This window comes from Mirounga leonina, unplaced genomic scaffold (assembly GCF_011800145.1).
Source record: "Mirounga leonina isolate KUSES-001 unplaced genomic scaffold, KU_Mleo_1.0 Mir_175, whole genome shotgun sequence".
NCBI lineage: Eukaryota > Metazoa > Chordata > Mammalia > Carnivora > Phocidae > Mirounga > Mirounga leonina.
Window position 1 is genome coordinate 21890193 of NW_023270453.1, and position 27281 is coordinate 21917473.

Below are 27281 nucleotides of genomic sequence, written 5' to 3' on the forward strand. Positions count from 1 at the left end.
AGGCCATGGGCATACCTGGAAAGGGTGTGTGGGGTGTGAAACACGGTGGTCAGTGCTCTGGCCCAGCACTGGCTGCCTGGGAGGGGCGGAAGGCTCCTGCTGGCACGGCCATTCTGGGCGGCAGGGCCCGTCCCTGGGGCTCAGCCCACCTCAGTCACCCCTGTGAGCACCCTGGCGTGGCTGCAGAGGTCGCGGGCATCCAGGAAGGAGAGCCTGGCCTGGGCCCTGGGGTCAGTGTGCTTAGAAGGACCACAGGTGGGGCAGGGCTGGCTGCAGCTGGTGACCATCCTCCTGTACGAGGTGGGTGTTCCAGAACCCTTGGTGGGGCCTCTGCAGCCCCCACTGGCAGGGCAGATCTGGCTGCTCTTCTTCTGGGGGTGTGGGCAGAGCCCCTGCCCAAGGCCAGCCCTGCCAGTCTGTCTGAAATAACCGGGCATGCCTGAGCCGGCTCTGCTTGCAGCCCTGATGAGAGGGACCGTCTCATGCTTGGGACCAAAAGACTATTAAATTTCCCCAATTCTGCAGCAACAGGATTACATTCTCTCCCCCCACCCCCCCGGCCCTGCCCACCCCAAGCACGTGTAGAATGGATTCCTTGAGACCCTTGTAAGCTCTGCTTTACCTCTGGGGGAGGGAGGGGTGCGGCTAGGAAGGGGGAACCTGCCCCTGGCTGGGGGTTCCGTGTGCAGCACAGCAGTCCCCTCTGCAACCCACCTGTTCACGTTATTAAAACAAAACAAACCACCTGGGGAAACCTGGCAAGCTCCTTCCTGATGACAACCGACTTGGGCAAATCAAGTGGAGACAGACGGAACATTCCACAGCAAAGTGGCTCACGGCTGGTGCTGACGTCCCTACCGCTGAAAGCAAGTCCGTGTCCGCAGGCATTTTGACACCAGTGATCCCATCTATGTTGGGGACAACTCAAACATCAGGAAACCAGACACTGTATCCTCCAGCCTGTGAGGGGGACAGACAGGCAGACGCAGAAGCGGGTGCCACGAGCCTCCCCCCAGTCACAGAGCGCCTGGGCGGGGATGCTGCTGGGGAGCAACGGCGTCAGGGCCTGGCCTGTGTCCCGGACGGGGCCTAGCCAGGCCCGGGGACAACAGAGGGCTCCGGCTGCCTCTCCCGGTGACATGTGATGGGGCTAAGAGACCTGCGTGGACAGATGCCACATCTGTGCGGGATGGCCTGGGTGTTGGTTTGTCACAATACTTGTCTACTGGGAAGTTTTCTGTTGTGAGAAAGAAAATCACGACAGCAGAAAACTAGGTCTCAGCAGAGACATGCAGTCAAGCCCCAGGCTGCAGTAACCCTCAGCTGTGGCTAACTGGCGCCTGAACACGGCTGAAGACGTGGCCTCAGGCGGCCACCCGTGTCCTCCTCGATCTGCTGTCCCTTGTGTAGGGCTGGGATGCTCCCCCAGGTGGGCAGACGGGAGTGCCTGCCGTTAGAGATGGAGGACGTCAGCCGTCTGTCAGCCTCTGTCCCTCCCGCAGCTATGACAGAGCAGATGTGAACGCAGGAGAAGAAACTAGGTGCATGTTGTAAACCATGATAAGATACAAACCGCCCCCAGAATGGAAGAACACGGCCGAGGGTTTCCAACCACTGGTGGTGTGCGCGTCGCCTGGCGGGGGAAGATGCAGGCCAGCTGGGTGAACGGTCACGAGAGCAGGCAGGGGGACCATGCCTGGGGCCCCTGGGCTGCGACAGACATCGGTGTCACCTGGGGCCAGCAGAGCCAGAGACGCGCCCCCCGTGCGGGCAGACTGTGTCCAAGATTTCTGTCAGCGAGGGTGTGCGCCAGCGCACAGAGGCGGGACGTCCTACAGTGAACCGCACATCTGTGCGCGGCCGCGAGACGGGCCCCGGAGCCGGGGTGGCCCTCAAGGTGACACAGCCCACACCGCGGGCATCCTGATCTTGGGGTGCACGCACGTTACTGTCAGGCGCAACCCTGTGCTCCGAGACCCTGTGGCTATGAAGGGGGACGGCCTCCTGACCGGAGCTGCGTCAACTTTAGGAAAGAGAATCCCTAAGAGAGAACTTGGAATCGGGGGTTCTCCCAAGTGCCCCGGTCTCTACCGCTGCGCTCCCCAGCGGTAACGCTCTGGTTTGAAGGGCAAGTGTACTGGCTTTCTTGCAGGGATGCGGCTCAGAGGGAGGGAGCCAAACGTGGGGCAGGGGCGCGTGCACTCAGAGCCGGGTCTTTGGACAGCCTGTCTTCTCCCACCCTTGCAGATGAGCGGCCTGACGCTTTCAGAAGCACTTTACGCACCTTATGTCTGTGATGAACACATTTTAGATGCTCCATTTTATAGGAACAGTGCCCGGTGTTGCCTCTTAAACCGTAGAAGGAACCATGTGGGGGAATGGGGGCTGCTCACGCTCCGTCACTCGAACCTTCTCAGTGGTATCTGCCAGGACTCCCCCGCTCCAGGGCCTTGAAACCACGGACTTGCGACCCATTTCCCAAGTCCTCCACGGAGCGCACAGAGCTGCAAGGGGACTGTGGCCAGGGGGGTGGGACGTGCTCCAGGCGTATGCCCCTAAGATTGCTGTTTGGGACTAAAGGAGGGGAGATCCCACTCAGTAGGGGAGGGTGGCCTAGGCCAGGCCACCGTGGTAGCCAGCTCCCAGGGTCGCTGTTACCCTCCTGGACTAGGGCATTCGCCTTTGCAGCCTCCAGGCCCTCTGGGGCAGCACGAGGTGCTGCAGCAGTGCTGCAGGGGTGTGGACAGCAAGGAGTTAAGGATGAAGGGCACTGTGCCCCCTCCTCTCCTCCTGCCTGCAGGGCTCTCAAAGACCGGAGCCACTGGGCGCCCTCCCAGTGGGCCCCAGGGCTGAGGGGCTCGTGGACGGGAGGAGCAACGTCCAGGGACACGGAGCTACCGATGGCCCGCCTAGGAGCGCCAAGTGCTCACTGAGAACTGTTACCACCGTGACAAGGAACCATTTTCCACCTCAACATAGCTGAACAGGTGCGTTCGAGACCGGTGGCAAGAGGCCTTCCTGACCGCACAAGACCAAGGGGAAATCTTGAGTAAACCTGGCTGAAGCTGCCCTGACGCTCAGGTGGTTCCCAGTTAGAGAAACGGGCAGCAGGAAGTCAGTGCTAAGGGCCAGGCTGGTGCTCAGTGGGCCCTCGGGGGTGAGCAGGACGAGGCACCATGTGTGTGGACAGCCTTGCGGGCACCCTACGACATGGACGCAGGGGAGCGCATCAGTGACTGTGGGCATGCGGCCCCACGCGTGGCACGGACCCCGGCTCCTGAAGGGCCTGCCGCGGCGTCTGGGCTCCACAAGCTAGCTGCCCCTGCACAGGCTTGAACCTTGGGCTTCGAGGCGCAAAGGACATGACACAAAGTCCCCTCCAATGTGCCACAGGCTGCAGACCTCACAGGTGATGGGAGCAGACAGTGACTGGTGACCCCAGATAGAGGGTCAGCTCTGCGTGCAGGACTTTGGAGCAAAACAACGGCGTCCGTGTCGGTCAACTCTCGCACAGCCTGGGGTGGGGCACCGACCCGACCCCCCAAAGGGCCGCAGGTGGGACCTGCCAAGCCTCCAGCGAGGCGGGACTCCGGCAGCTTAGCGACCGCACCACATGCTCCTCACAGCATACCCCCAGCCGCGGCGGAGGCCCTTGCTCCGTTGCGTGTGTATGTCCAACGTGCGTGAGTCACTGAGGTGTACGTTTGGTAACCAAAGCTTTCCAAAGTTAACAAGTCGGCATCCCGACTAACTTGGACTGAGTGCGGTGGTCACCTGGGGACCTGAACACTGCTGACAGCTTGCTGCCCCGCGCAGAAGGCTTGCGCACCTCACGGCGGCCTGGACGGGACGCAGAGCCGCCGCCTGGCAGCAGCATTTTCCTTTCCTCCTTTGCCGAGCGCCTGGCAGCCGGGTGGCCCTGCGGCCTTCCTCATGGATGCTTTCGCTGGCGTCACCGGCGGAACCCATGAGCCTGGGGACGACGGTTCCTGGGACCTCCTTCTCAGGGGTGACTGGCTTTGCCATGGCGGCTCAGGGCCACCGTGGGTTGGCCTGGGCATGTCTGTGGAGGTCCGCTGCCCTTTCTCTCCCCCATGGTGGCTGATGAACATACCCGCTGGTGCTGCCCCAGCCCCTCTTCTGCTCCTACTGAGTCCCCCAACGGCCACGTGTAGGTAAAGCGAGGACATAGATGGGGGACATGGGGGTGAGCCTGTGGTGTCACATGAGGGCCTCTCTTGCTGGCCTCCTACTCCCTGCAGGATCTGGGGGGCTCACAGGGTTGGGGCATCAGGGCTCACCTCCAACGACCTCCCTGCAAGGCCTCGCTGTGGTAACACACCATGTGGACAGCATGCCTGTGAGCAGACCGGCTCAGGGTGAAGTAGAAGCAGCTACGAGCAAAGCCTGGGCTTTCGTCTCGGCCGGAAGCCGCTCCCTCCTGCTCACCCATGTGCTGCGCCCCATCGGCCCCACCACTGTCCCCAGCAGGTCCCTCCTATGAGGCTCCTGCCAGTGGTGTCCTGACAGTGAATGAGGCAGGCCCTGCTGCCACCCACCAAGGACTGGAGGGGTCCAAGTCACTGAGGACAGGCCGTGTGGCCCCTATCCTGGTCCCTGACAGGCAGATGACAATGGGTTCTGCAGGCAGCTAACAGCACGGGGGGTCCCAGGCCTGACTCCTCACCTCACCCTAGTTTACAGAGCGTGTGGAAACAAGATCGACTGAAGGAAGGCCCTTGCTTCTTGACAGAGTCAGAGTGGTTCTGTTCCTCCAAGGGACCTGACCCGGAGGCCACAGGCCTACCACTTGATGACCAGGGCCCCACATGGTCATTGAGCCAAGACTCAGCCTGTCCTTGAAGACCGACTTCAAGTGGCCTTGACCTCACACCATACCAACATCACAGGTGCCTGGCCCCCTCCCTAGGATATGGGTCACAGGCCCACCGTCTACCCAAATCCTGCCCAGGGCTGTGTGCGGAGATGCAGGAACTCTGCCCTGGTGTCCCCTGACTCAAACCCTTCTGGGGACGCACCCAGCTTGGGGGGTGGGTGGGTGTCAACCAGCCTCGCTGTGTGGGCTCACCTGGTCCTCTCCCTGCTGGCCAAGACTCCTTCTGTGGACCGAAATCAGAGTTACAGGCCCTGTATCCACCCTGGTCAAGACCTGCAGGCAGAGAGAGCAGGCTTCGGCACCAAGGGGATTCTAGCACACACTCCCTCTGCACACGCTGGACAGTCACGGGCCCTGCCCGCAAGCTGCTGGGGGCCACTGTGGGCTTGTGGCGGGGTCAGGACAGAATGGAGGGCCTCCTAGCTTAGCCCCTGGGGCCCCCTTCCCTCCTGTAGAGCCAGAAACATTTCCTCTCTGGCCCTTTACAGGACATCGGCTCCAGGACCAAAGGAGGGACTCATGGGCCCCTGGGTAGGAGGGGAGGGGAGTCTGGAGGGACGCGGGGAGATCTCCAGTCTGATACCCTGCTAAGCACAGCATCTGTGGGACATCCCTGCCCCCAGGCTGGTTAACAGATGACACAGCCGCGGACACACCCAGGCCTCCCGAGGCGGTATCTACTGGACACATTCAGGACTGAAAAGCCAGAAGAGGCGTGAGCCTGTCGCAAGCACCTTTTACACAAGAGCAGGTACAAGTCACTTTCCTGTATGGGAACCATAAGCCAGGGGTGGGAGACACGGAAGAAAACGTCCCATCTGACAGGTGGCGCTCCAGGCGTGTCAATGTTTTTGCAGCCGACGAGAGGGAAAGGGCAGCTGGCAGGCATTCACGGTATACATGGGCAAGTGGATGAGGTCGCTCTGACCGAGTGCCCTAGAGTTAATTCGTTCCCAGGGAGACCTGGTCCCAGCCCCCCACAAACATGTGAGCCATCAGCAGGGACAGGAATGTCCAGAGGGGCTTGGACCTGGGTGGGGTCCCAGGGAAGGGGGCGGAGAGGACGACTGCCTAAAGCTTGGGGCCAAGGTTGGGGAGGGGACCATGGAAATCTGAGGACAGCAGGACTCGCACCTCCCACCATGTCCGTCTGCCATGATTTGGGGAACAGGGCGGGCGGCAGAGTGACTCCCACTGTGCACTCTCCTGGGGGCATGTGGGGCCAGCCCTGATGCCAGGAGGGAGGATGCCTAAGCAGGACCATGGACAGTGGTGGAGGGACCAGCGCCCAAGCAGAACGGACCCCGTGACCCACAGCCATGGGGGCCAGGAGCCCCATCTGCCAGCCCAGCACACGGGACACTCTGAAAACTACCTTGTGACCTACCTGTGCTCCGACAAGAAAGCAAGCAGGAGAGGGCATCCCTGTGACCCAAGGCATGGCCTCTAAGAGGCTGCAGTTATAGTACAAGTGCTGATCCCCATGGGTGGGGTGGTGGGGCGGGTGGGGGACAGGGAGCTCGGCCTGCGGCCGCCATGCAACCTACCTCATAGTGGAAGTCCATGCAGGTGAGGTCCCGCCAGCACCGGTCTCCCCGGATCTTGATCAGGCCCTGCCAAGGCAAGACAGACAGGAACATGAGCCACTCCAGAGGCTGGCAGTGGTCCCAGGGGCGTGCAAACCAGCCACAGGTGGGAGGACCCAAAGGAAGCTTCAAGGGAGCGGAGGAGGGTATCTCCTGCCTGAAATACGTAAGAGGTAAGACGTAAATGAAGCTGTAGCAATAGCACATTGAGGGCTTCCTGACAGCCGAGGTCAAACCATGCGCACGACACATCCAAACTACCAGCTTCCTTGGATAAAGACAGTACCTTCTGTGCTTTCTCAAAAACTTGGGTTTTCTGAGCATCATTGCAGGAATGTATTTCTGAGGCTTTAGAAACGGACAGGCTGACAAAGCTATGGTCAGATGCTAGACCGAGGGATCCAGAAGGGAGGTGCGTCTCACTCACAATGGCAGTGAGCAACTCAGAAGCTCAGGTGCACTAGGCCAAGCCCTCCCCAGTGGCTCGAGCGCTCACTCCCCCCGCGGGAAACCTGGGTGCCCGGGCCCACATGCGTCCAGGTTACGGCTTTGTTGCCGGGACACAGGGCCATGGCTGTGGAGGAAGGGTCCCTGGAATGGCCTGCAGCCGAGCTCCCAGCACCCCCAGCACCGTGCCCCGCCCCCCACTTTCTCTTGGGGAACTCGTGGCTCCCTTCCTAAGTCAGAGGCTGTCCCCCGCCAGCCCTGCAAGCTCCGCTTGGGTCCCAGATATTGAGTTCTGAGTTCTGTGTCTTACATAAGAGCTGAATTAGAAGGTGAGGAAGTACGCGGAGAGAAACAAGCGTGGGATGCAGCTCGGCTTTCTCTTGTGATGCTGGTTTTTACAGCTGCGACTGTTCTGGGCCGAGTCCCGCCCGGTCAGCAGATACAACCGCACAGGCCGAGCCTGGCACAGAGGAGGGCCCACCCTGGTTGGGGTGGCGCGGGTGTGTGGAAGGTGCAGAGAAGGCACGCTGGGCTCTGGAGGAGGAGGGTGGGCAGCCCTGCAGAAGCGGGGACAAGCTGGAGGAGGAACGAGGAGCAAAAGGCAGACGCCCAGGCAGCCGGTGTGAGGGAAACCAAGGACTTGTGTGTCCGGAGCAGAGAAGACCAGGAAAGGCTGTGTTAGACAAAGCCCAGGGGCCCCTGGGCCACAGTGTCAGGTTTGGGAAGGGACAGAGCTGGCTGGTCAGGGCCGAGGCCGGGATGGCGGCCATCAGGAGGGGTGGCGCTGCCAGCTGTGGCCCCAGGACCCTCGGCTCTACTTCCTCACAGGCGCCCCGTGACCGTGGTCTTCAATCCCATCAGCAGAACAGCCTCGCAGCAACATTGAGCTGAGTGGATACATACCAGGGGTGGTGGCCCAGGCGTAGACACCTAAAAGGGACTTTCACGCAGGGAAGGACCTTGGGGTGGTGAGGGCTCTGAGCGGGGGACAGGACGGTCCTTTGTCAGCAGGCCTCTGTGGCCGTCCAGGCAGAAGGACCATCCAGGAGTTGGGACGTGTCTGGCACGTGGAGCCCACAGGATGGGCTGAGAGGCAGCATGGGTGTGGAGTGGGGAGTGGCATGGACACACCAACACTCAAAGGAGCAGGAACAAGGCACAACAAGGAGGTCCCAGGGTCGTGTGGCAGCCCTTCAGGCCTCCACAGACCGAGTGGCAGTGCTCCCGCCATGCACATGGGCTCAGCAGGAACTAAACGTGCAGCTGGATAGCCGGTTTACAAACCTATCCCCCAGGGATCCTAGCATTCTGGCGTCCTGGGCCCTGACCCACCAATGGCTCTGACAAGGGGCGTGCACACAGTGCGCCCTCCGCCAGCCCGGCCACCAGGCCTCAGGGGCCGTGCACGCCCCCACACAGAGCCGCACGCCAGGCACCTGGGTGGTGCTATTTGAAGATGAGTCCCCGTCTTTCTGGAAACTGGGTTTGCTTAGGTCACAGCAGTGCCAGAGACACAGCCCCTGGCTGCAACTCTTTGGCACATTCAAAGAGCCACGTGCCTGCTGTCCAGACCTGAGCATGTCTGACCTACGGCGCGGGCGGGAAAGCGGCACGATCACACGACAGCCCCGTGAGCGACGCTCCGTTCCCCGCACCCCTCGGAATCCAAGAGTGGGTCTCTTTAGAGACTCAAACCAGGCAGAGAAGAAAAAAACAAAATAATTAAAATGTCATTCAAGTTCTAAGCTGATATGAGACACTTAAAGATCTGAGACATTCTTCCGGGAGCGGAGAGTAATTATATTCCTCCCCATCCACTGACTTCTCCCTATAGTGCAGATGTCAGATTTTCCACGGATTTTTCCTTCCTGAGTGAGCGTCAAAGGAACAAAGACTTCTGTCAGCCTTTTTCAGCCCAAAATTAATTCTGAAAAAATGGCTCAGACAAGCCAGTACCAGGCCAGACCTGAAGAGAGCCATGTGACCCACAGCTGTCCACCCCTGCTCTCTGGGGAAGGGAGGATGCGAGGTGCTGGGACATTCCAGGCTGCCAGGGCAGGCTCAGGCCTTGCGGGGAGTTGGGGGCAGGGGGCAGGAGCATGAAGGCCGCCGCCCAGGGACACGGACGGGCCTCTCCGGATGCTTGCGGTTCCCAGGACGTGCTTCTGACACCCCCATTTGGAGACAGGAGGCCCAAGGCCTTGCCGCAGGAAGGACATCTGTTTCTCCATGCTGCATGCTTCACCCCGAGCCAAGGGTGAGGAGGGGCTGCCAGGCCTGCAGCTGCACCCAGGTGAACGGCCTCCTCATAGGAAGCCGTCTGCAGCAAGCCCATCCTGAGTGCACCCTGCCCCCCGCTCTCTCACTAACAGGGCTGCCTCCTCCCTCTGCAAACGCGGGGACTGGGCTACGTCGGGGCTCCTTCCCTCAGAGTTCCAGAAGCCTCAATGACCCCGGGCCATGCACACTAACGGGCTCATGGGGTTCAGGAGGATGCCTGTGGGCAGGCCTGGCAGTCTGGGACGCCACTCAGGCTTCCTGCAGTCCCTCTCCTCTGGGGGCTGAACAGGCAAGTGGGGGGAGCTCTACGTCTTGGGTGAGTTTGAGATTCATGGTCACGTGCCCCCTATTTGGCACTGGGGTCACAGGCATACGTGGGCACCTCTCAGGGCTGACCTGTCTCCATGCCACCCTGGCCCCTTCACGCTCGCGCTGTCTCGGGGTGCTGTCAGCACTTGCCTGGCCCAAGAATAGCCATAAAGAAACCACCCTGAATCCAGCGCGCACAGCGCAGTGAACGCTGCCGGCAGGTGCCGGAAACACGGGCTGGGGGAGGGGGGGGGGGGCGGGGACTGATGGTTTTGCGTCGTCTCCGAAGTTGGCGTCTCTGCCAGTGGCCGGCCGTGCGAGGGGCTGCAGGGAGCAGGGGGGACACCACAGGCGCTCGCAAGCCACAAGGACTCGATGCCCATTTAGGCCCAGGCTGTTCCGAGCCAAGTGTCTGGAGATGGAGACAGGAGCCAAGGGGGCGAGTGTGGGGCTGTGAGCAGGGGCTGAAGCAGAGGCCAGGGTCCAGAGCACCACAGACTGCCCTTTCCAGAAGTACTGGAGTGTGTGGTCTGGCCCCCTGCGCGCTCACGGGAAAGCCCCTTGCTTCGCGGTCCGTGTCCGTGCGATGAAGCGGCTCGGAGTAAGTGCTCTCCTGTATGGGGATCCCAGGATGGGATGGCAAGGACCCGGTGACCCCCACTCGGGGTTGGCCTTCACGGGGGTGCACTGTACTCACTCCAACAGTTACCTCATTACGTCTGACAAAATTTTACTGGCGGCATCTGACTCCGAGGAGGGGCCCTGACTTATCTCCCTGGTCCGCAGCTATTGGCTGAGGTGGTTAGCAGCGCCTCTCCCGAGCCCCCGTGCCGGCCACGGTCCGACCTCCATGGGGCTGCAGCACCTCAGCAACATAGGAGGGGAGCACACGAACAGGGAAACTGCTTCCGGGGCAATTCCAGTCCACTCACAAGGCAGCCACTGGGCCTCCAAGGCAACGGGAATCTTCCCTCCCACAGAAGTGGTGTGAGTCTCATGAGGGAGTGGCTTGGACACCGCGGCAGCAAACAGCTCTGCTGCAGAGCAGACCCGGGGGTCCCGTGCTCCGCACACATCCAGAAAACTCGCTGCACAACCCCCCAACCCCCCCCCCCGCCAGCCACGCCAGAGGCTCGACGGCAGCAGCACAGACGGGCGCAGGTCAGGATGTAAAGAGAAGCACGCTGCTCACTCCCGGCCCTGTGCCCACACACGGCTTCCACTGGGCATCAGTGGTCGGGCAGCTGCCTTCGCTCTCTGGGGCGGGGGGCCCCCAGGCCTGGGGTGGCTGCATTGTTATGCCTTGCTTACCACCCCCAGGTGTGCGGAGTTTACCGGGCTGCACCTCACAGCAAGGGCCGTGAGGAAAACGTAAACCCCTGACACCCTCTTAATCAAAGGTTGAGCTATAACTTAACATGAAACAAAACACACGCATTGTAAGTGTTCAGTTCAGTGTGTCCTGACAATTGCACACAATCAGATGCCCGTCATCCCAAACAGGATGCAGCCGCCATCCCACAGAACGTTCTCTGGGACCCCTTCCCAGGCTATTCAGGCCCCGCTCACCAGGAGGCAGCTGCGGCCAGTGCCAACTCTGTCTGCTCCTGGACCACCCCAGATGGCCCCTTGTACGGACGTGCCCTTTACACCATGCTGATGGACCTTGGTTGTTTCCAGGTCTGGCTGTTGTGAACAGGTTTGCAGGTGCGTGCAAGCCCCTGTGCAGACACAGGCTCTCCTTTCTGCTGGCAAACCCGCAGGAGTGGGAGGCCGGCTTGCAGGGCAGTCTCGCCTAGTGGGGCCTGCCGACCGCTCTTCGCGAGGCTGCATCCCCTCCCCAAACCAGCGCTGTGCCCCACGGGGTGCCCGCCAGCAGGACGTGCTGGTCCCACAGTGGACTCCTCAGATCTCCGTCCTCCAAGTGTGTTTGAGCTTAATGCTTGCCTTTCTACTGCGGTTTCTGTGTTCTAGATGTTAGTTTTTGGTTCGGCCAGTGCACTGCAAATATTTTTCACAGTCTGTGGCTCGCCTAGTCATTTTCTTTTTTCTTTTTTTTAAGATTTTATTTATTTATTTGAGAAAGAGAATGAGAGACAGAGCACGAGAGGGAAGAGGGTCAAAGGGAGAAGCAGACCCCCCGCTGAGCAGGGAGCCCGATGTGGAACTCGATCCCGGGACTCCAGGATCATGACCTGAGCCGAAGGCAGTCGCTTAACCAACTGAGCCACCCAGGCGCCCTTGCCTAGTCATTTTCTTAGTGCTGTGTTTTGATAACAGAAATTTTAATATCAATGAAGTATGTTTAGCAAAAAATTTTTTAATGGTTATGGCTTTTTTGTGCCCGGTCAAAGAATCTTTGCTTACCCCAATGTAAGTGTGTTATCTTTGGGAACCTTTATTCTCCTGGCATTTATGTTTGCAAAACAAATCCTGTGCCTGCCCCAGTGTTTGACCTTGTGCCTCGGTTGGAAATGGGCTGACCGTACCTGTGTGGGCGTGCTTCCATGAGGTGTTCTCCCAAGTGTTCTTCTAGAACTTGACGGCGTTGCTTCTGCACTTCTGTCCACAGTGGTAGAGTTTGGTGCAGATGAAACAGTGCCCAAGTTCATTGTCCTCGCTTGCAGATTTCCCATCACTTTAGCACCGTTCGCTAAGAGGGGCTTTCCTTTTTCCACTGACTTGACTCGGGACTCTTGGTTGAGTATGAGCTGACAGGAGAGATGTAGTCCATTTCTCTAACTTAGATCAATGCCACACTTCAGTTTTAAATTAAGCTGTAAAATCAGGAGGTGTCTCCCCCAGCTTTGTTCTTTTTCAAAATTCTGTTTTTCTGGGTACACTTTATAGTCAGCACGTTAACTTCTCCAAAAAGCCCACTAGGAGCGGGACAGGAATGGCCTCGAATCTGCACACGCACTTTGATGAAACAGATGTGGCAGCGACAGCATCTTCCTACCTGTGAGGCCTGGGGCAGGTCCAGGCTGAGGCCGCTGATGCTCTGCACTTGCCACACCCGCACCTTAGACGTCCGTAACCAGGCTCATTACCAGGCACTGGAGGTTCTCTTGGCCGCTGCAGATGGTATTTTCCAGATCATCTCTTGTAATGATTCCTTCATCATGCACAAAGTACGTGTGCTTCACAGTGACCTTGTGTCCTGCAACCTTGCGAAGTTCATGTATTCATTTCACTAGCTGCTTTTCAGATTCCACCAGGTTTTATGCATCTCTAATCATGTGTGAACAACAGCATCATTACTTTTCTGCCAAGCTTTATGCTTTCTCTTTTTCCGGTCTTCCTGCACCAAGACTTACAACACAGCGCTGAGAGTTACTGGCAGGAACACACGCCGGCCTGGTCTGGCTGGGTGTGAGCGCTCTAATCCCCACCAGTCAGGATGGGCTGGCCGGGGTTTCAGATGCTGTCCCCGGAAGAAGTCCCCCCACCATCACAGGTGGGTGTCGAACTGTATCATGTGCTTGTCTTCCATTTGCTGCTTTCTTCTATTACTGTGGTGAGTTGCACTCATTGGTTTAAACATGTTAAGCCAACCTTGCATTCCTAAGATAGACCGTGCCTTTTGATTTGCTGATGTTTGGCTAAGGGTTTCTGTGCCTTTGCTCCTGGGGGATGCTGGTCTCTTTCCTTTCTATAATGACCTGAACAGGTCTGGTTTCACAGTCACATAAAACACAACCTGCGAAGTGGTCCTACCTCCACTGCTTTTCAACAGAGTCTGGGTAGGAGTACTACTGTTCCCTCCTTTTAAGCATCTGGTAGATTCCGCTGGTGAAGCAATCTGGGCCTATACCTTTCTCTCTGGAAGGGGTTTTGATTACAAATTCAATGTATTTAACAGACATGGAGCTATTTAGGTTTCCTGTTTCCTCCTCCGTTTTGGGAAGCTGCATTTGTGAAGGAATGTGTCCATTTTAGCCAAGCTGTCACGTTTCAGACAGCTGACTCTTACAGCAAGGGCCTTAGACGCAACCGCCTGTGGTCTGAGGACAGCGTCTTCTCCCAGTGCTGACGATGGCAGCCCGGCCATGGCTCCTGGCCCTGCTGAATACGGACCTGGAAAATGTAGGTCCACAGGCCTCGCTTTTCTACATCTCAGATACGGCCTTTTTCTCTTGTGGTAACAGGACAGTCTGCACACGAGCATCGGAAGGGCCCCACTGCGGGTACTACAGCCACGAGCATAAGCGGCATGGATGCTCAGCAGTCACACCCCTGCTGATGAAGCCACATGGGAAACACACACTGGCATCTCTTCACTGCAGTCACTTGGGGGTCACCTAGACGTATGGAACAGGAAAGTTCATGCCGTGTCAGCTTCTGAGAGGTGCCTGGGGGCTCTGGCGCTTGCCCTCCCCTTCGTGTTGCACCTTCCATTCACTGCACATGCAAGTGACCTGCTCCGGTCACAGCAAAATACACAGCTTAGGATGAAAATGGCTCATTGCAGCTGCGATTTGGTCCATAAGAATTTAGGGTATTAATTTTTTTTTGAGGAGTGGAGGGGCAAAGAGGGAGAGAGAGAGAATCTCAAGCCGACTCCCTGCTGAGTGCAGAGCCCGACGTGGGGCTCGATCTCATGACCCCAAGATCATGACCTGAGCTGAAACCAAGAGTCAGACACTAACAGCCTGAGCCACCCGGCTGATCCCAGGGTATCAATTCTTAGCTCATATCATGTGAAGGAATAGTAAAAATAACTTACAATCAGTAGAAGTGTAGTACACCATGTTGGAAGAACTGCAGAGTATATTGCAGAAAGGTGAAAGCCACGCTAACTAAGCGCAAGCAGACAAAAGCTGCTGCGCCCCCAGAAGGGCAGCCTAACAGCGCTGACTCCCAACGGCCACTCTCCCTAGTCCGACCGAGCTGCGGCGCGGGTCTTCTCATGTGCCGCGGCCCGGTCTACACACACTCTTCCTTCCTGTGCAATCCTGCCACAAGGTTCTCACGCGAGGAGCAGCCAAGTGCCTTGGCCTGCCTGCGGCCTGCGAACCCAGGCCACGTGTGCACCCAGACGGGAGCCCAGGGACAGAGGGGCACAAAGAAGGTGCGGCCTGGTTGTCCAGATGGCAACCACGTCCTGCCTCCCCTCGGTGCTGTCCAGCTCCCGCAAATCCCTGGCAACACGGACACAGCCTCACTTCCCAGGACTTCAGCAACTGGGGTCTCAGCCCTCGGCACAGCACAGGGCGCCGGGCCGGCCCAGGAGCTGTCCAGGACAGCTGTGGCTCTGAAGCCACGTGGGAAACCCGCTGCCTGGTCCGACTTGGCACGCGGAGGCACCAGACGCAAAGGGTCGGGCTTCGGAGACCAGCTGCGGACATCCTAACCTGCTCCGGGACGAAACCGGCCAGTCCCAATGGAGCTACAAACACACGTACATATTTCTGTCTTGACAAAAGCAGAGAGTTGAGAGTGAAGCGAAAACCTTTTTAAAGCATAATTAAGGGCAAACTATTATCTTAAATACAGTGACTCAGACACCCACGCTCTTTGCCATTTTCTGCAAATGAAAAAGATTCTCCACACTAATATGGTTGAAATCCATGCGTTTAAAAGAGAAAATTGAGCTGGAACATGCAAGAAACATTCCAGAGAAGCATCTGGTGTGCATTTGCCCCATTCCAGTGGGAGGGCACAGGTGAACATGCTAAGCAGACCTGTGCCTTTGCCCCGAGGAGGGAAGTCCAGTGGGGTCACCTGCATCACCCGGTTGCTCGCCATCTCAGCAGCCTGAAGTGGGGAGCCCTGGTCACTGGAGAAGCCCCCAGCAGGCTGGCTCGCAGCTGCACGAGGGAGCCGCCAGAATCCATAACACGTCAACAGTAGGGTGACGGCTCAGGTCATCATGTAACCTCTCCATCAGTGGGCGCCAAAGCTAGGAGACGAAGCGGGACATCCCACCCCATACCACCCATGCCTGCAGTTGGCGCAGAGAGTTGGCCAGGAAGCTGGATCCTGTGGTCCTGTCTCGAGCTGAAGCTTCCGGCTGGGCTGATGGTCTTTCCAGGGCTGGAAGGCACATGGTTTTTCTCTGGTGCTCAATGGAGGCACACCAAGGAAAACCTGCCGGTTTGTCAGTCTCCAGCCCTGCCCACAAAGACAGATGTCTCTGCTCTACGTGGGAGCCGACCAGCCATCCCCCCCCCGAGGCTTCCCCCGGCTGTTCACCTCTTGTTAGGTTTCAAAAATGATTTATGTCTTGCCGGGAAGCCTGGGGCTGAGGAGCTTTTGTGCACACGCATGCCTGCAGACCCTCACCCCATCAGCACAGGAGACATTCCGGTGGCCCCAAAGTTCCTCCTTGCCTCCCAGTGAGTCCCCACCTCGAATCCTGGAGGGGAAAGCTTCTCCACGGCCGTGGCCGCGTGCTGGCTCTGCCGTTCTGGAAGGCCCTGCGCAAGGACCCGTACCATGCATCTGACTTCTCTCCCCCAGCACGACACCTGCGTGTCAGTCCTCATTCCTCTGCCCTGCTGAGTGCTTTCCATCCCGGGGAGTTAGCATGGGTTGGTACCCATCCTTCTGTGATGGGCTGTGGTTGGTTTCCAGTTCCTGGTGCCGGGGCGGGGCTTTCGTGAGCACATTTCCAGCTCCCCTGGGCCAGTCATAAGGAGCGGAAACACCAACAGGGTGGAGGAGGCGACTTCGTAGGTAAGTGCCTCAACTGCTCCCACACACTCAGGCCATTTCTCACGCCCACAGGAGAGCAGTGCAGGGCAGTTCCTCTTGCTCACACCCCTGCTGCCAAGGGCCCGACATCTGCGTCCTCCCAAATCTGTAGGTTGAAGCCCCGGCCCCCAGTGTGGCCATATTTAGACTGAGGAAATGGTTAAGCGTCAATGAGGCTGTAAGGATGGGGTCCTGACCTGACAGGATTGGCACACGCAGTCGAGACATGGGGGCTTTTCTCCACCAGCAGAGGACACGGCAAGAGGATGGGTGTCCATGAATCAGGAAGAGTCCCCAGCGGGGACGGAAGGCCCCGGAACATGGGTCTTCGACTGCCAGCCTCCAGAACCACGAGGAAGTCAGCACTGTTCAAACCGCTCGGCCTGCAGTATTTTGTGCAGCCCAAGCCAGGACACTTGCCATCTGTAAGTTCAGCTCTTCCTGTGGGCACCTGCAGAACAGTGGCATCTAGTTTCCCTGAGGGCCAGTGAAGCTGAGCAGTTTTTCAAGTGCTTGAAACAGCCATTTGCAGGTCTTTCTTTGTGCAGTATCTGCTAAAATCTTCCCCTTTTCTTTGTTACTGGGCTGTATGTGTTCTTTACGGACCCACCCCAAGCTCTCTGTCAGGGGCAGAGGCTGCGGCTCGCTCACTCTCTACAGAGAACCAGACGCCCGGCGCACCACGTCAAAGACGCCGATCTTTCTCAGCTGGACGGACTTGGTCAATTGTCAAAACTAATGGGACGGTGATTTCAGTGTGGGACTATTTTCAGACACATGGACTGTGCCGTTTCAGCTGTCGGTCCTCATGTCCCCACCGCCCAGTCTCACTGACCATGACTTCTGGGAAATCCTGGAACAAGGGATGAGTCTCCTACAACTTATTCTTATTCGAGATTTTTCTGGCTATTCTAGGCCCATGGTGTTTCCATACAAATCTAAGTCAGTTCACCAACTTCTAAAAAGAAAATCCTTCTAGGATTACGTCTGGGTTGCATGAAATCCTCTGACGGGTTTGGGGACAGCTGGGCAGTGAGCAGTTCTGGAACTTCTGACCCACATGTGCATATCTGTCTACTGAAGACTGCCTAGTTTCTCTCAGCAATGTCTGGTAGCTCCTAGGGTACAGAGCATCAGACTTCTGTTAGAATTTCCTAATTATGGATGTTATTGATGTAGTTAAAATTTTGTTAAAAAAAACCCCAGCGTATGTATTTAATATATTCATCACAAGGGCTCAACCGAGACTTAATTTAAGAAACATAAAACAAAAATGATCCCTCAGATTAAGATAAAGAGTCTCAGAAATGAAGGAAAGAACAGATCATTGAAGGAGAAGATAAAAAGACAACACAAGGAGAGGGGCTCCCCAGTCAGGGTTCCTGGCTGGAGACCTGCTTTGAGGCTTTTTGCAGATACTTCTTAAAGGCTGTGGGTTTTTCCAGAGCTCGGCAGCATGTGTGTGCAAAGGGCCTTCAGTGTTGGTTTCTCTTCGCAGGCTCTGGATGGACACCGGGATGGCCCTGACGTCACCCTGGGCGGACCCCTTGTCCTTCAGGGTGCCTGGGCAGATGTTACCCCGGGAGTCTGTGCTGGGGTGGTAGCAGGGTGTGGGTGCGTTGTAGGGAACCACTGGGGAGTCCCGGGGAGAGCTTCTACCTCAGATCTCCATGGTGGCCCCCACCCATTTGGAAAGGTCTGACTGAGGGAAGGCAGAGATTCCTCTGTCATAAGACAGCATGAGGGCACTGGCTCCTGCCGTAGCCTCTTGTCCACGGGGCCCGGGTGGCACCCCCGCTGGGCCTGGCTCCTCTGCCGGCGGCGGCTGGGTCGTGGTTCTGAGAGGCCATCTGGGCGGTGTGGCCAGGGACACAGGAACTCGGGAGAGCACGACTGCGACTGCCTAACATTTCATTTTCTGACAGCTTTCGCTAGCATCTGGAAATAGCATGGATTTCTGTGCATGGTCTGTTGACTCCTGGCCCTGGGTAACTGCATGCATTCCTCCTGAGGACCCTGTGACCCTCCACATACGTGATCTCCTCACCTTGAAGACAGGTGCTTTTACTTCTTCCCATGTTCAGGGCTTTTGTTACTTTCTCTTGCTTTTCTGCACAAGCCATGATCTCCAGCACAATGTCAAGCAGATGTGATGAAGGTGGATGCCCCTGCGTGCTCCCCACCTCGTGGCAGAAATGTGCAGTCCCCTGCAGGTAAGAACGGTGTAGACGTGGGTGGTTTATGTATCAGCTTGAAGAAGCCTCCTGTTCCTTGTGTGCCACAAGATGTTTCGTTAACTGTGAACCAGTTAACACATGCTTTCCCTCCATTAGTTAAGATGATCGCAGCATTTTAGCTCTCCCCTGTATCCGGTAATTCACTGAACTGCATCGGTTCATTTCTGTCCACTCAGTCCTGCATCCTGGGCAAAGCCCACTCGGTTTAAATGCCTCATGCCGCTCAGGTGCTGTGGGCTTCGTTTGCTAATAGTTCAAGAAGTTGTTGGTGCTCTTGAAGAATAGTGCTCTAGAATGTTCTTTTCTTGAAACGTCCTTGTCCTCCCTGGTCTCAGAAACATGAGCTGGAAAGGCTTTCCTCTCTGTTTTTAGGATCCGTGTGTGCAGGGTTCACACTGTTCCTTCCGTAAATGTTTATAAAACTGCTCATCAGTGAGGATTTCTGGGCCTGGGGTTTTCTCAGTTGGAAAGGTGCTCAATTCCTAAAACTTATCAGATTTTCTGTTTCTTCTGTCAGTGCTGGTAATTCACATCTGAAAGAACTGCACCATCTCCTCTAACTGCCTCCTTTATACATGCCAAGTATGAAGGGGTTTAACTTTGTATTGTAAAAACATCCCAGCACCTGGGAAAGCTGTACACACAGCGCGGAGCCCCGCGCACCTGTCATGCTCAGGTCCACACCGCGAACCTACCTTACCTACCGCACCCGATCTCACCAGTTTTCCCATGGACGTCCTCCTCCTGTGCCAGGATGGCCCAGGGCTCCACATCTAATGGCTGTGTTCCCTGGGCAGACCGGGCCTCAGTCTTTAACTGCACTCCATGGCTTTGGTCCTGGAGAATATTGGTCAGTAAATTTGAAGAATGTCCTTCAGTAGGGGTTTGCGTGGTGTTCGTTTCTCACGATTAGATCAGAGCTCTGTGTTGGGGCAGGTCCGCAACAGCAGGGGTGCCGTGTCCTCCTCGGGGCTCCTTCTGTGCCCGGGGCCCTCCTCTTGGTACCTTGCCCCCCGAATTCCAGCAGGATGCGAGGCGCAGAGCAGACAGCCAGGCACCTGCCGTGTTTCCCCCCAAGCCCCACTGTCTGCTGTCCAGTGTGACGGGGGCTGCACAGCGCACTGGGTCCAGTTTCCAGCTATTCACGGAGTGCAGGGCAGCCCGCTGCCACCACTCCTTCACGGCCCGGCGCAGCATGAACACGTAGGAGCCCTGGGGACAGGGAGGCCACACTGACCCACCGCAGGAGCACGGAGGCAGTGGGTGCACAGCCCTGGAAGAGCCCCCAGCCTCTCAGCACACTGGAGACGCTGCAGAAAACACAGACACCGCAGCTTCTGAGTCCGTGCGGAGGTGACAGGCACTGTGTAGCTGCCGCTCTCCTTGACCAAGCCCGCTCTGCCTTCCTGCTTTCCAGCGAAGGAGGGTGAGCAGCATCCAACACACAGACAGAATCGAGTAATTACACCTTTTAGTGCACCTGATAATTTTTATCCAGCTGGTGCGAACAGTCCATCAAAATGCCATGAAAGGTGCTCGGCAGTGCTGTCAGGCACCGTGGGGGCCGCTCACCTCCTGGCGTCACAAGCCTGACACGTGGCAGCCTGACAGCGCTGCCGCCCAGATCCCCTACGCTGGCTGCGCTCCGTGGGGGCCCTTTCCACTCTACCCGACGAACCTGCTGTCCCAGGCGGGTCCCCAGGGAGTGGTGGGAACACTGCGCACGTTATGATTTCTAAATGTAGCCGAGGACAGAAAATCCAAAGTGAAGTCACAGACGGACATGGAACCACAGCCTGGTACTAACGTGACCAGACACAGCTAATAACTTCAGTGTTTGAGGAAGAGGAATGGTGAAGATCAGGACTCCTGTCTTTCTTGCTACGTGGATGCGGAGTCTGGAGAATGTGCCCTCTGAGGTGAAGTCCAGACACGTGCTAAGTCCACACGGCTGCTCCAACCACCTGCACCTGCCCAGGGCCGGGCACCTTGCCGGCCACACCAGGGCCAGATGCGTGCTCCTGGGGCTTCCCGTGCTGGTGCCCACATCCCAGGCGGAGCGCCCACCTTCTGTACTCCAGCCGCTTCCAGTGCCCCCGGAGGTCCCGGCCAGAGAGCCTCAGATGCAGCATTAACCGAACAGCAGGTGGTCATCACACCAGGATGACGCTGCTTCAGCATCCAGAAGGGTGTCTGAAACGCATAAGCGTGGGCTCCTGGCAGTATGAAAGGAGCTGGGCGGTATGTACCCACGGGACTCCTGTGCTGCTCAAGGACCACCCATCGCCAGCTAAGAGCTGGCTCTGCTCAGGATCTGAGGGCAATGCAGCAACAAGCCAGGCTCCCACTGGCCAGACGGACATGGGGAACAAGGGCATCAGATGAATGGCAGCCACAGAGGGGTATACTGGCACTGGGCAGAGCGGAGGGGAAGGCGGGACACACTCCATGTACGAACGTCTGACGAGGGCAGCCACATAATCCCACAGGAGTCCACCACACAGTACTCACTAATTACACAGCAGGGAAGAGCGGCTTCCCGGAGAACTGCCTGGGCCTGCCGGGGACGCAGGGCACACAGCCAGCCAGCGTCGGGTTGCAGGGGACAGGGGAGACTGCAGGCCATGTGGATTGGAGGGGACCGGGTGTGGCAGAAGCAAGCTCTCTGTGAGCTCGTGCTGGCCCCTGCCCCCAGGGAGAGTTCACATACCTGAATGACAAGGTGTCCAGTACAAAAGAAGCTAGTGACCAGGATAAAACCCCAGATCTTACTAACAAAAGGAGAAAAGTGAAAGAGACCGTGAACACAACTTGCCAAGTTCTGTGCCTAGTTAGTTGGAGGTCAAGAGGAAGCATGTCATTCCTGATTTTAAGATTCAGAGAGTGTCTCTGAAAACTTTGAAGATGATGGTAGGTGGCGATGGAAACAGATGAGTACCTGCAAGGGCCCCGTGGAAGCTGGCGGTGGGGGAACCCTGGGTTCTAGGGCCTGGTGAGAGGGCGTGAGCCGGGAGAACACCTGGCGCCGACCAGCTGCGCCGGGGTGCAGGGAGCCGCCGACTCACCTGGCCTTTAGGAGACACTCCCCGAAGCCAGCAAGCGAGGCGTCTGCAGAGAGGACACAGCAGGCAGAGAAAAAGAAGGAAGTTGGCGTGGCTTCTCTGGGGTGAGACTCACGGGCCTGTATGCCTTTCTGTTAGGAGTTAACTGGACACTTACATAGTCAGGGCCAGGGTCCCCAACAAGAAAGCAAAAAAGCCGGGACAGCTAAGACAAAACCGCACTAGCATCCTGTTTTACAGCTCACACGAGACCACGAAAGTATCCTGTCTAGCAGGCTCTGCAGGACATCTTGACCAAGAACCACGGGCACTGAAGGGACAAAAATCCTGTAACACTTCCTGACCTGTTCCTGCCCTTGCTGATTTAAAACATTGGTCACTATCACTTCACCTCCAAATGTCAGGTCATAAGACCACCAACATGTGAACAAAACCTGATAGGGAGATGGGTGCATGATCAAAGCCCCAACTGGCACACTTTAGCGGCCAATCCACAGGGGCCCAATCTCAGGATGCTTAAGATAGTTCCTCGAAAGAGTTTATAAAAACCCCTTCATTGGAAGTTCAGAGGGCAACCCTCTCAGTCCCCAGTCCCCTCCCCTCCGGCAGCTTTCTACTTTTGCTCAATAACTTCGCTTTGCTGCCCACCACTCTTCGTCTGGTCCACCTCTTTGTTCTTCGAAGCGACGTGACCAAGAACCACGGGCACTGAAGGGACAAAAATCCTGTAACACTTCTTGACCTGTTCCTGCCCTTGCTGATTTAAGCCACGCAAAACATTTCCTATGTTCCAGAAACCACCAGGAGGGCTGGTGGAGAAAGGTGCAGCTGCCGAGGGGCTTTTCCTGTGAGTCTCTTCATGGAACGGGCTCAGAGTCATGATGCGTCCCACAGAAAGTGCTTGTGCAAAGAGCTGGAGGGCCAGGGGCGTTTCAGGGGCGCAAAAACAGGCCACAGAACTCAGAAAGCAGCAGGAGGGGCCCGGCAGGCACAGCCCAGCCAACAGGGCAGCAAGGGGTGGCTCCTTTGCAATGCATTTCCCTGAAACATAGCAAATAAAAGTTCTACTTACCGCTCCAAGCATGATTCTGAAAATCAGCCACCGAAAGCCCCACAGAACGATCTGGGACGGGGGCGTCCCCGTGGGCAATCGAGACAGAGTCCAAAGAGGGCACAGGAAGATCCCCAGGAATCCTGTTTCCAGAAGCTGGGACTCCCATCCTGGAATGATGACAGTAAGAACACAAAGGGCCGTGTTAGCAACAGCCGGACATTCTCCAAAGAAGCAGTTCCACCAAACTCCATTGAACTTAAATGGTCCCTAAACTAGGACAGGTGGTGTGACGACCTGACATGAAGGCTGAACACAGAGCGGACTCCGGCCCCGGTCTGCACTCGGTGAGGAGGAAGCCAGAGGGAGACGCAGGGCCAGGTGTCAGGGGCTGCAGCTCCACCGCAGGAGGTCAGGGTGCGCGCTGGGAGCCCCGCTGAGAAATGCAGTGAGCAGTACACGCACGGCAGCGACGAGGGCTCCGTGTTCTCACAGACACTCCCGGAGCTGGGACCTGAAACAGGCTTCAGGCTACTGGCACTCGGCCTTTCTGCATGCTGCACGTGTTCCCTTGAATCTCATTCTGATCAAAAACTTTATCAGCATCAAAGATGCTTTACACAAGGGTCCACGCACTATGGTTTCATTCACAGAAGGTTCTAGAATGAGCAAAACTGATAGAGGAAAAAGAAATGGGAACCCAGCTGCCAGGGATGCCAGGGTGATACCCAGTGGGGGTGAGGGACAGGGGGTGCCTGGGCCGAGACTCATCAGAGGCACCTGAAGATCTGTGCATTGCACGGTTTGTGAATTTCTTCCTAAAACAAAACAACAGACAACAGACAAACCTGCGTTCTAAACCCAAGTGTTTAGGGCTGGATGGACAGCTCTTGGGGTCTGCAACTTGCTTTGAGATGCAGAGAAGGTTAGGACGAGGGATGGGGTGAAGCAGACGCCTAGTGCAACCTTGGTGGTGGGTTTATGGGTTTCACTGTGCCCCTATTTGAAACTTTCTGTAGTTTGACATTTTTCATAATAAAATGGGGGGAACCCTCTCTTGTGTTCTGGGGATTTCTGAAGCCCCAGTTCCAATCAGCTCCTCTGTGGGAGAGGTCAGCTTGTTGTGAGGCGGTGCCCGGCACCAGGGCTGATGGGCGAGGTGGCCAGTGGGGCGTCTCCGAGGCTCGCTGCCTCTGCTGAGCCACGTGCGCCTGTGCTGGGGATGCTGGGGCCACCAGCCTGCACACTGCATCCGTCCAGGGAGGATTCCAGAAGCAGAAAGAAGCTTGGATGGTGCTGGGGAGGGGTGCCCTCAGGAGAGGGGATATGAGGTGGGGGCTGCAGCCGGGAAGGGGGCCCTGGTGGCACCCCTCTGTGGGGACTCAGTGTGTGGGATGCCCACGTGCGCTCAGGCCAGCCCCATCGCGTCCACCTGTCCTGAGCCAGAGCTGGGAAGCCCGACTTCTGTCAAAACTCCCAGAAGGAAAAAAACAGGAGGTATCAGCAGTTAGTCTGTTTTTGGAGATTCCAGATGCAGACCAACTGCATACCTTGGGTCAAGTTTCTCTTCTCGTTCACATCGATGCAAGACCTTTGCTTTACAACTTACTTCAAACTCCCTTTCTTGTCTCAACCAGGAAAAAACAGACTTTGTTCCTCATATGACAGTTTCTCTAGTTTTATCTTGAGTGATAACTGTCATCAAATTTGGACTCATTTCACTTGGGGTGTGTTTTATAATATGTGCCTTCATGCCTCAGGGGTGCTACAGAGCATGGAAGTGACTGGTAACTGCGGCGTGCTTCTCTGTGGACACCTCCACTTTTTGACCGAGAACCTCTCAGACTGACCACCCGATCCAGTCCCTCTGCCCACGCGCTGAGAACGTGTCGGAGCCGGGAGGCCCTGGGCCACGGGGCAGCAGCACGGGTGGGCCGGCAGGCGCGGGGCATTCTGGGCAGAACCAGGCAAGCCGCAGAGACAGGCAGGTGGGGCATCCGCCCTGAACACTGCGGGCACAGGGACACTCGCTCAGCCCTGACGTGCAGAGCTGGCCCTGCCTGCACTCACTGGAAACCCCTCATAGACTTTGAGATGCTCACGTGGGTGCAGAGCATTCCCCAGAGCTCAGGCCCGCCTTCTCTAATTGCCACATCACTTTGCACAGATGTGACGAGCGGAATTTTAATATGCAGTTTGAGTGACACCAATCAAAGTGATGTGCAAATGGCAGAGCCCAGAGACCCATCTAAGTGCCGGCAAGCAGGTGATGGGGCGGGCAAGGGACACAGCACCACCTCAGGGACTCACATGGACCCGCAGAGGGTCAGCTACCCTCCTGTGAACCTACTGGAACCTTCTTCACCCTGCTGGGGTGCTCGGGGAGAGCGGAGCCACCTATGCCCCTCACCGACCCCCCACCCATCTGGCTGGAGCCACCGTGTCACTGGCTGCTGGCCCCTGGGCTGTGAGCACTCGCCGACATCGTCGGAACAGCTGTGCTGCGGCACCAGGACCACCACTGTCCTCCAGTGTGGTGGGCGGGCGTCCCCAGAAGACGGATGCGCAGGGCACCGCTGGCTGGCTTCCCGCAGCCCACAACTGCAAGCGCTGACCTGAACACAACTGGCCGATCCCACCGCGGCCTCCTACCAGTTAGAAGTCCCACTTAGGAGGGCGCCTGGGCCTTTTCAACCTGTGCTCAGATCCTTTTCTGGAGGGGAGATAGCAAACTGGCTCCTTCATGGGTGTGCAGACGCCTACTCAATTTCAGGGGGCGCCTGCGTGGCTCAGTTGGTTGAGCATCTGACTCTTGACTTCGGCTCAGGTTATGATCTCACGGTTGTGGGATTAAGCCCTGTGCTGGGCTCCGCGATCCGTGTTTCTGTCTCTTCCTCTCTTCCTCCCCCGGCTCTCTAATAAAATCTTTTTTTTTTTTTTAATTTATTTGAGAGAGAGAGATAGAACAAGAATACAAGCAGGAGGAGTGGGAGAGGGAGAAGCAGGCTTCCCGCTGAGCAGGGAGCCCGATGTAGGGCTCGATCCCAGGACCCTGGGATCATGACCTGAGCCGAAGGCAGACGCTTAACGACTGAGCCACCCAGGCGCCCCATAAATAAAATCTTTAAAAACAAATGTTCACTTCCACGGTGGCCCTAGAAGGCTCCGCCCCACTGAATGTTTCTCAGGGATGCTGCTGATGTTTGGTCCCGCCACTGGCTTTGGGGTGATGGTTAGCTAACATCCACTAGGAAGCCACGAAGCCTGAGGTCCATGCAGCTGCCTGTTTCTGGACTGTCACTTCTGTGGCCACCGGCTTATTTCCAATTATGTAGGCAAGTGGTGAACAGGCCACGTTTGGGAGGCTTCCATGTGAAGTGGGGCGGGGGAGTCCTCCAGTTGAGGGATGTGGGGTCGGCACTCTTGACCCTGACGCTTGGACAGTGACCGCCGGAACAGGTGGCAGGCAGCTCCCAAGCGACATTTGCCCTTCTGAGGAGCTGCGTGCTCACTGCCTTCAGCGATGTCCCAACAGGCATTGGGGCCGGGGACAGGCCGCACTTGGGGAGGCTGCAGGGTCACCCCAGCTGGTGCAGATGGGACAGTGAACCTCGACACAGCACTGACCAGAGCTCAGGGCCAGCCACCACTGTCCAGGTCCTCCAGGTCGGCAGTGGCCACAGCCCAGAGCCCTGCAGCCTGTGGGCAGCTCGTGTGGTCAGAGGGGGGCCGCTCTCCTGGCTTGTGCTTTTGAACTAGCATTTAAAACGGAAGGGCATGTGACACATGGCCCGTGTCTGCCAGGCCGCTGCAGGGGAAGCCTGAGGAAAGACCCCATAAAACGTGCTGAATTTGGACCCTCAGCGCATTTAGAAGCACAGGGCCTCAATCTCTCGGCCCCACTTTTTGTGCCTCTGGCTCAGCTCAGGGCACCTGCTCTCTAAATAAAACCAATGTACAGGTGGTGCTTACCTTTCTTCCCTACTTAGGGACACGTGGAGAATGAAGATGCTCTTCTGCTAAACATCCAGAGAACCCAGCACCAAGAGGCCTGACCTGTGCCTGGTGACGGGGGGTGGCCCAAGGGCATGACGCCTCGAGGCGAACAGTGCGGGGGTGGGGGGCCCCGGCTGCCTCTCTGGGGTCTGCCTGCTCGGGACGGGAAGCAGACACGCTCTGGCCAGCGAGGGGCCTGCTGGGCCAGGGCAGCTCAGACAGGAGGCCTACAGCAGGCCTCTGTGGAGGTCGCCCCAAGTCAAGGTCCACATGGCATAAATGCAGCCGCTTCTGACCCAGGAGAAAAACATCGTTGAAGGTAGAAGCTGTGCAAACGGCTGCTCTGGAAAGATGGTACCAACCGAGGGCTCATCACCTTCCGGAAAATCACTACCTACCTAGAATAATGAAGTGTGGCACCTATGGATCCTTCAAGAATGACAGCCACCATCCAGAGGAGGAGCAGGAAACCCATTAGCTTCAGGTTAGAAACCGGGAAAAAGGAGACAGATGCCTCCCCTCTGACGGGCTGTCACTCCTGCGCGGGGCTGCCCCACCCGCGGCCGCCCAGGGCTCCCAGCAGCAGCTGGAGAGCACTCGAAGCTCTTCAAAGTCGCTTTCTTCATCTTTCCAGGTTCTATGTCAGGGCGGGAAGTTATGAAGCAGCCCGCCAGTCTGCTGTGCACATTTACTGATGCACCATAGAAACGCAAGGGACCC

General features: G+C 57.3%; 1 protein-coding gene and 1 pseudogene across 4 annotated transcripts in view; both read right to left on the minus strand.

Annotated features, from left to right (window-relative positions):
- Positions 1-27281, minus strand: part of LMF1 (lipase maturation factor 1) — a 96039-nt gene that overhangs the window by 25702 nt on the left and 43056 nt on the right. For 3 of the 4 annotated variants that reach the window (XM_035021867.1, XM_035021866.1, XM_035021864.1), the window contains exons 4-6: positions 22587-22735; positions 6445-6510; positions 5090-5170 (exon numbers count right to left, since the gene is read on the minus strand). In XM_035021867.1, coding sequence (XP_034877758.1) covers positions 5090-5170; positions 6445-6510; positions 22587-22735 — 296 coding nt within the window. The remainder of the gene's footprint in view (positions 1-5089; positions 5171-6444; positions 6511-22586; positions 22736-27281) is intronic. The other variant, XM_035021865.1, reaches the window with a different exon arrangement.
- On the minus strand, positions 11880-21511 carry LOC118021681 (annotated as a pseudogene).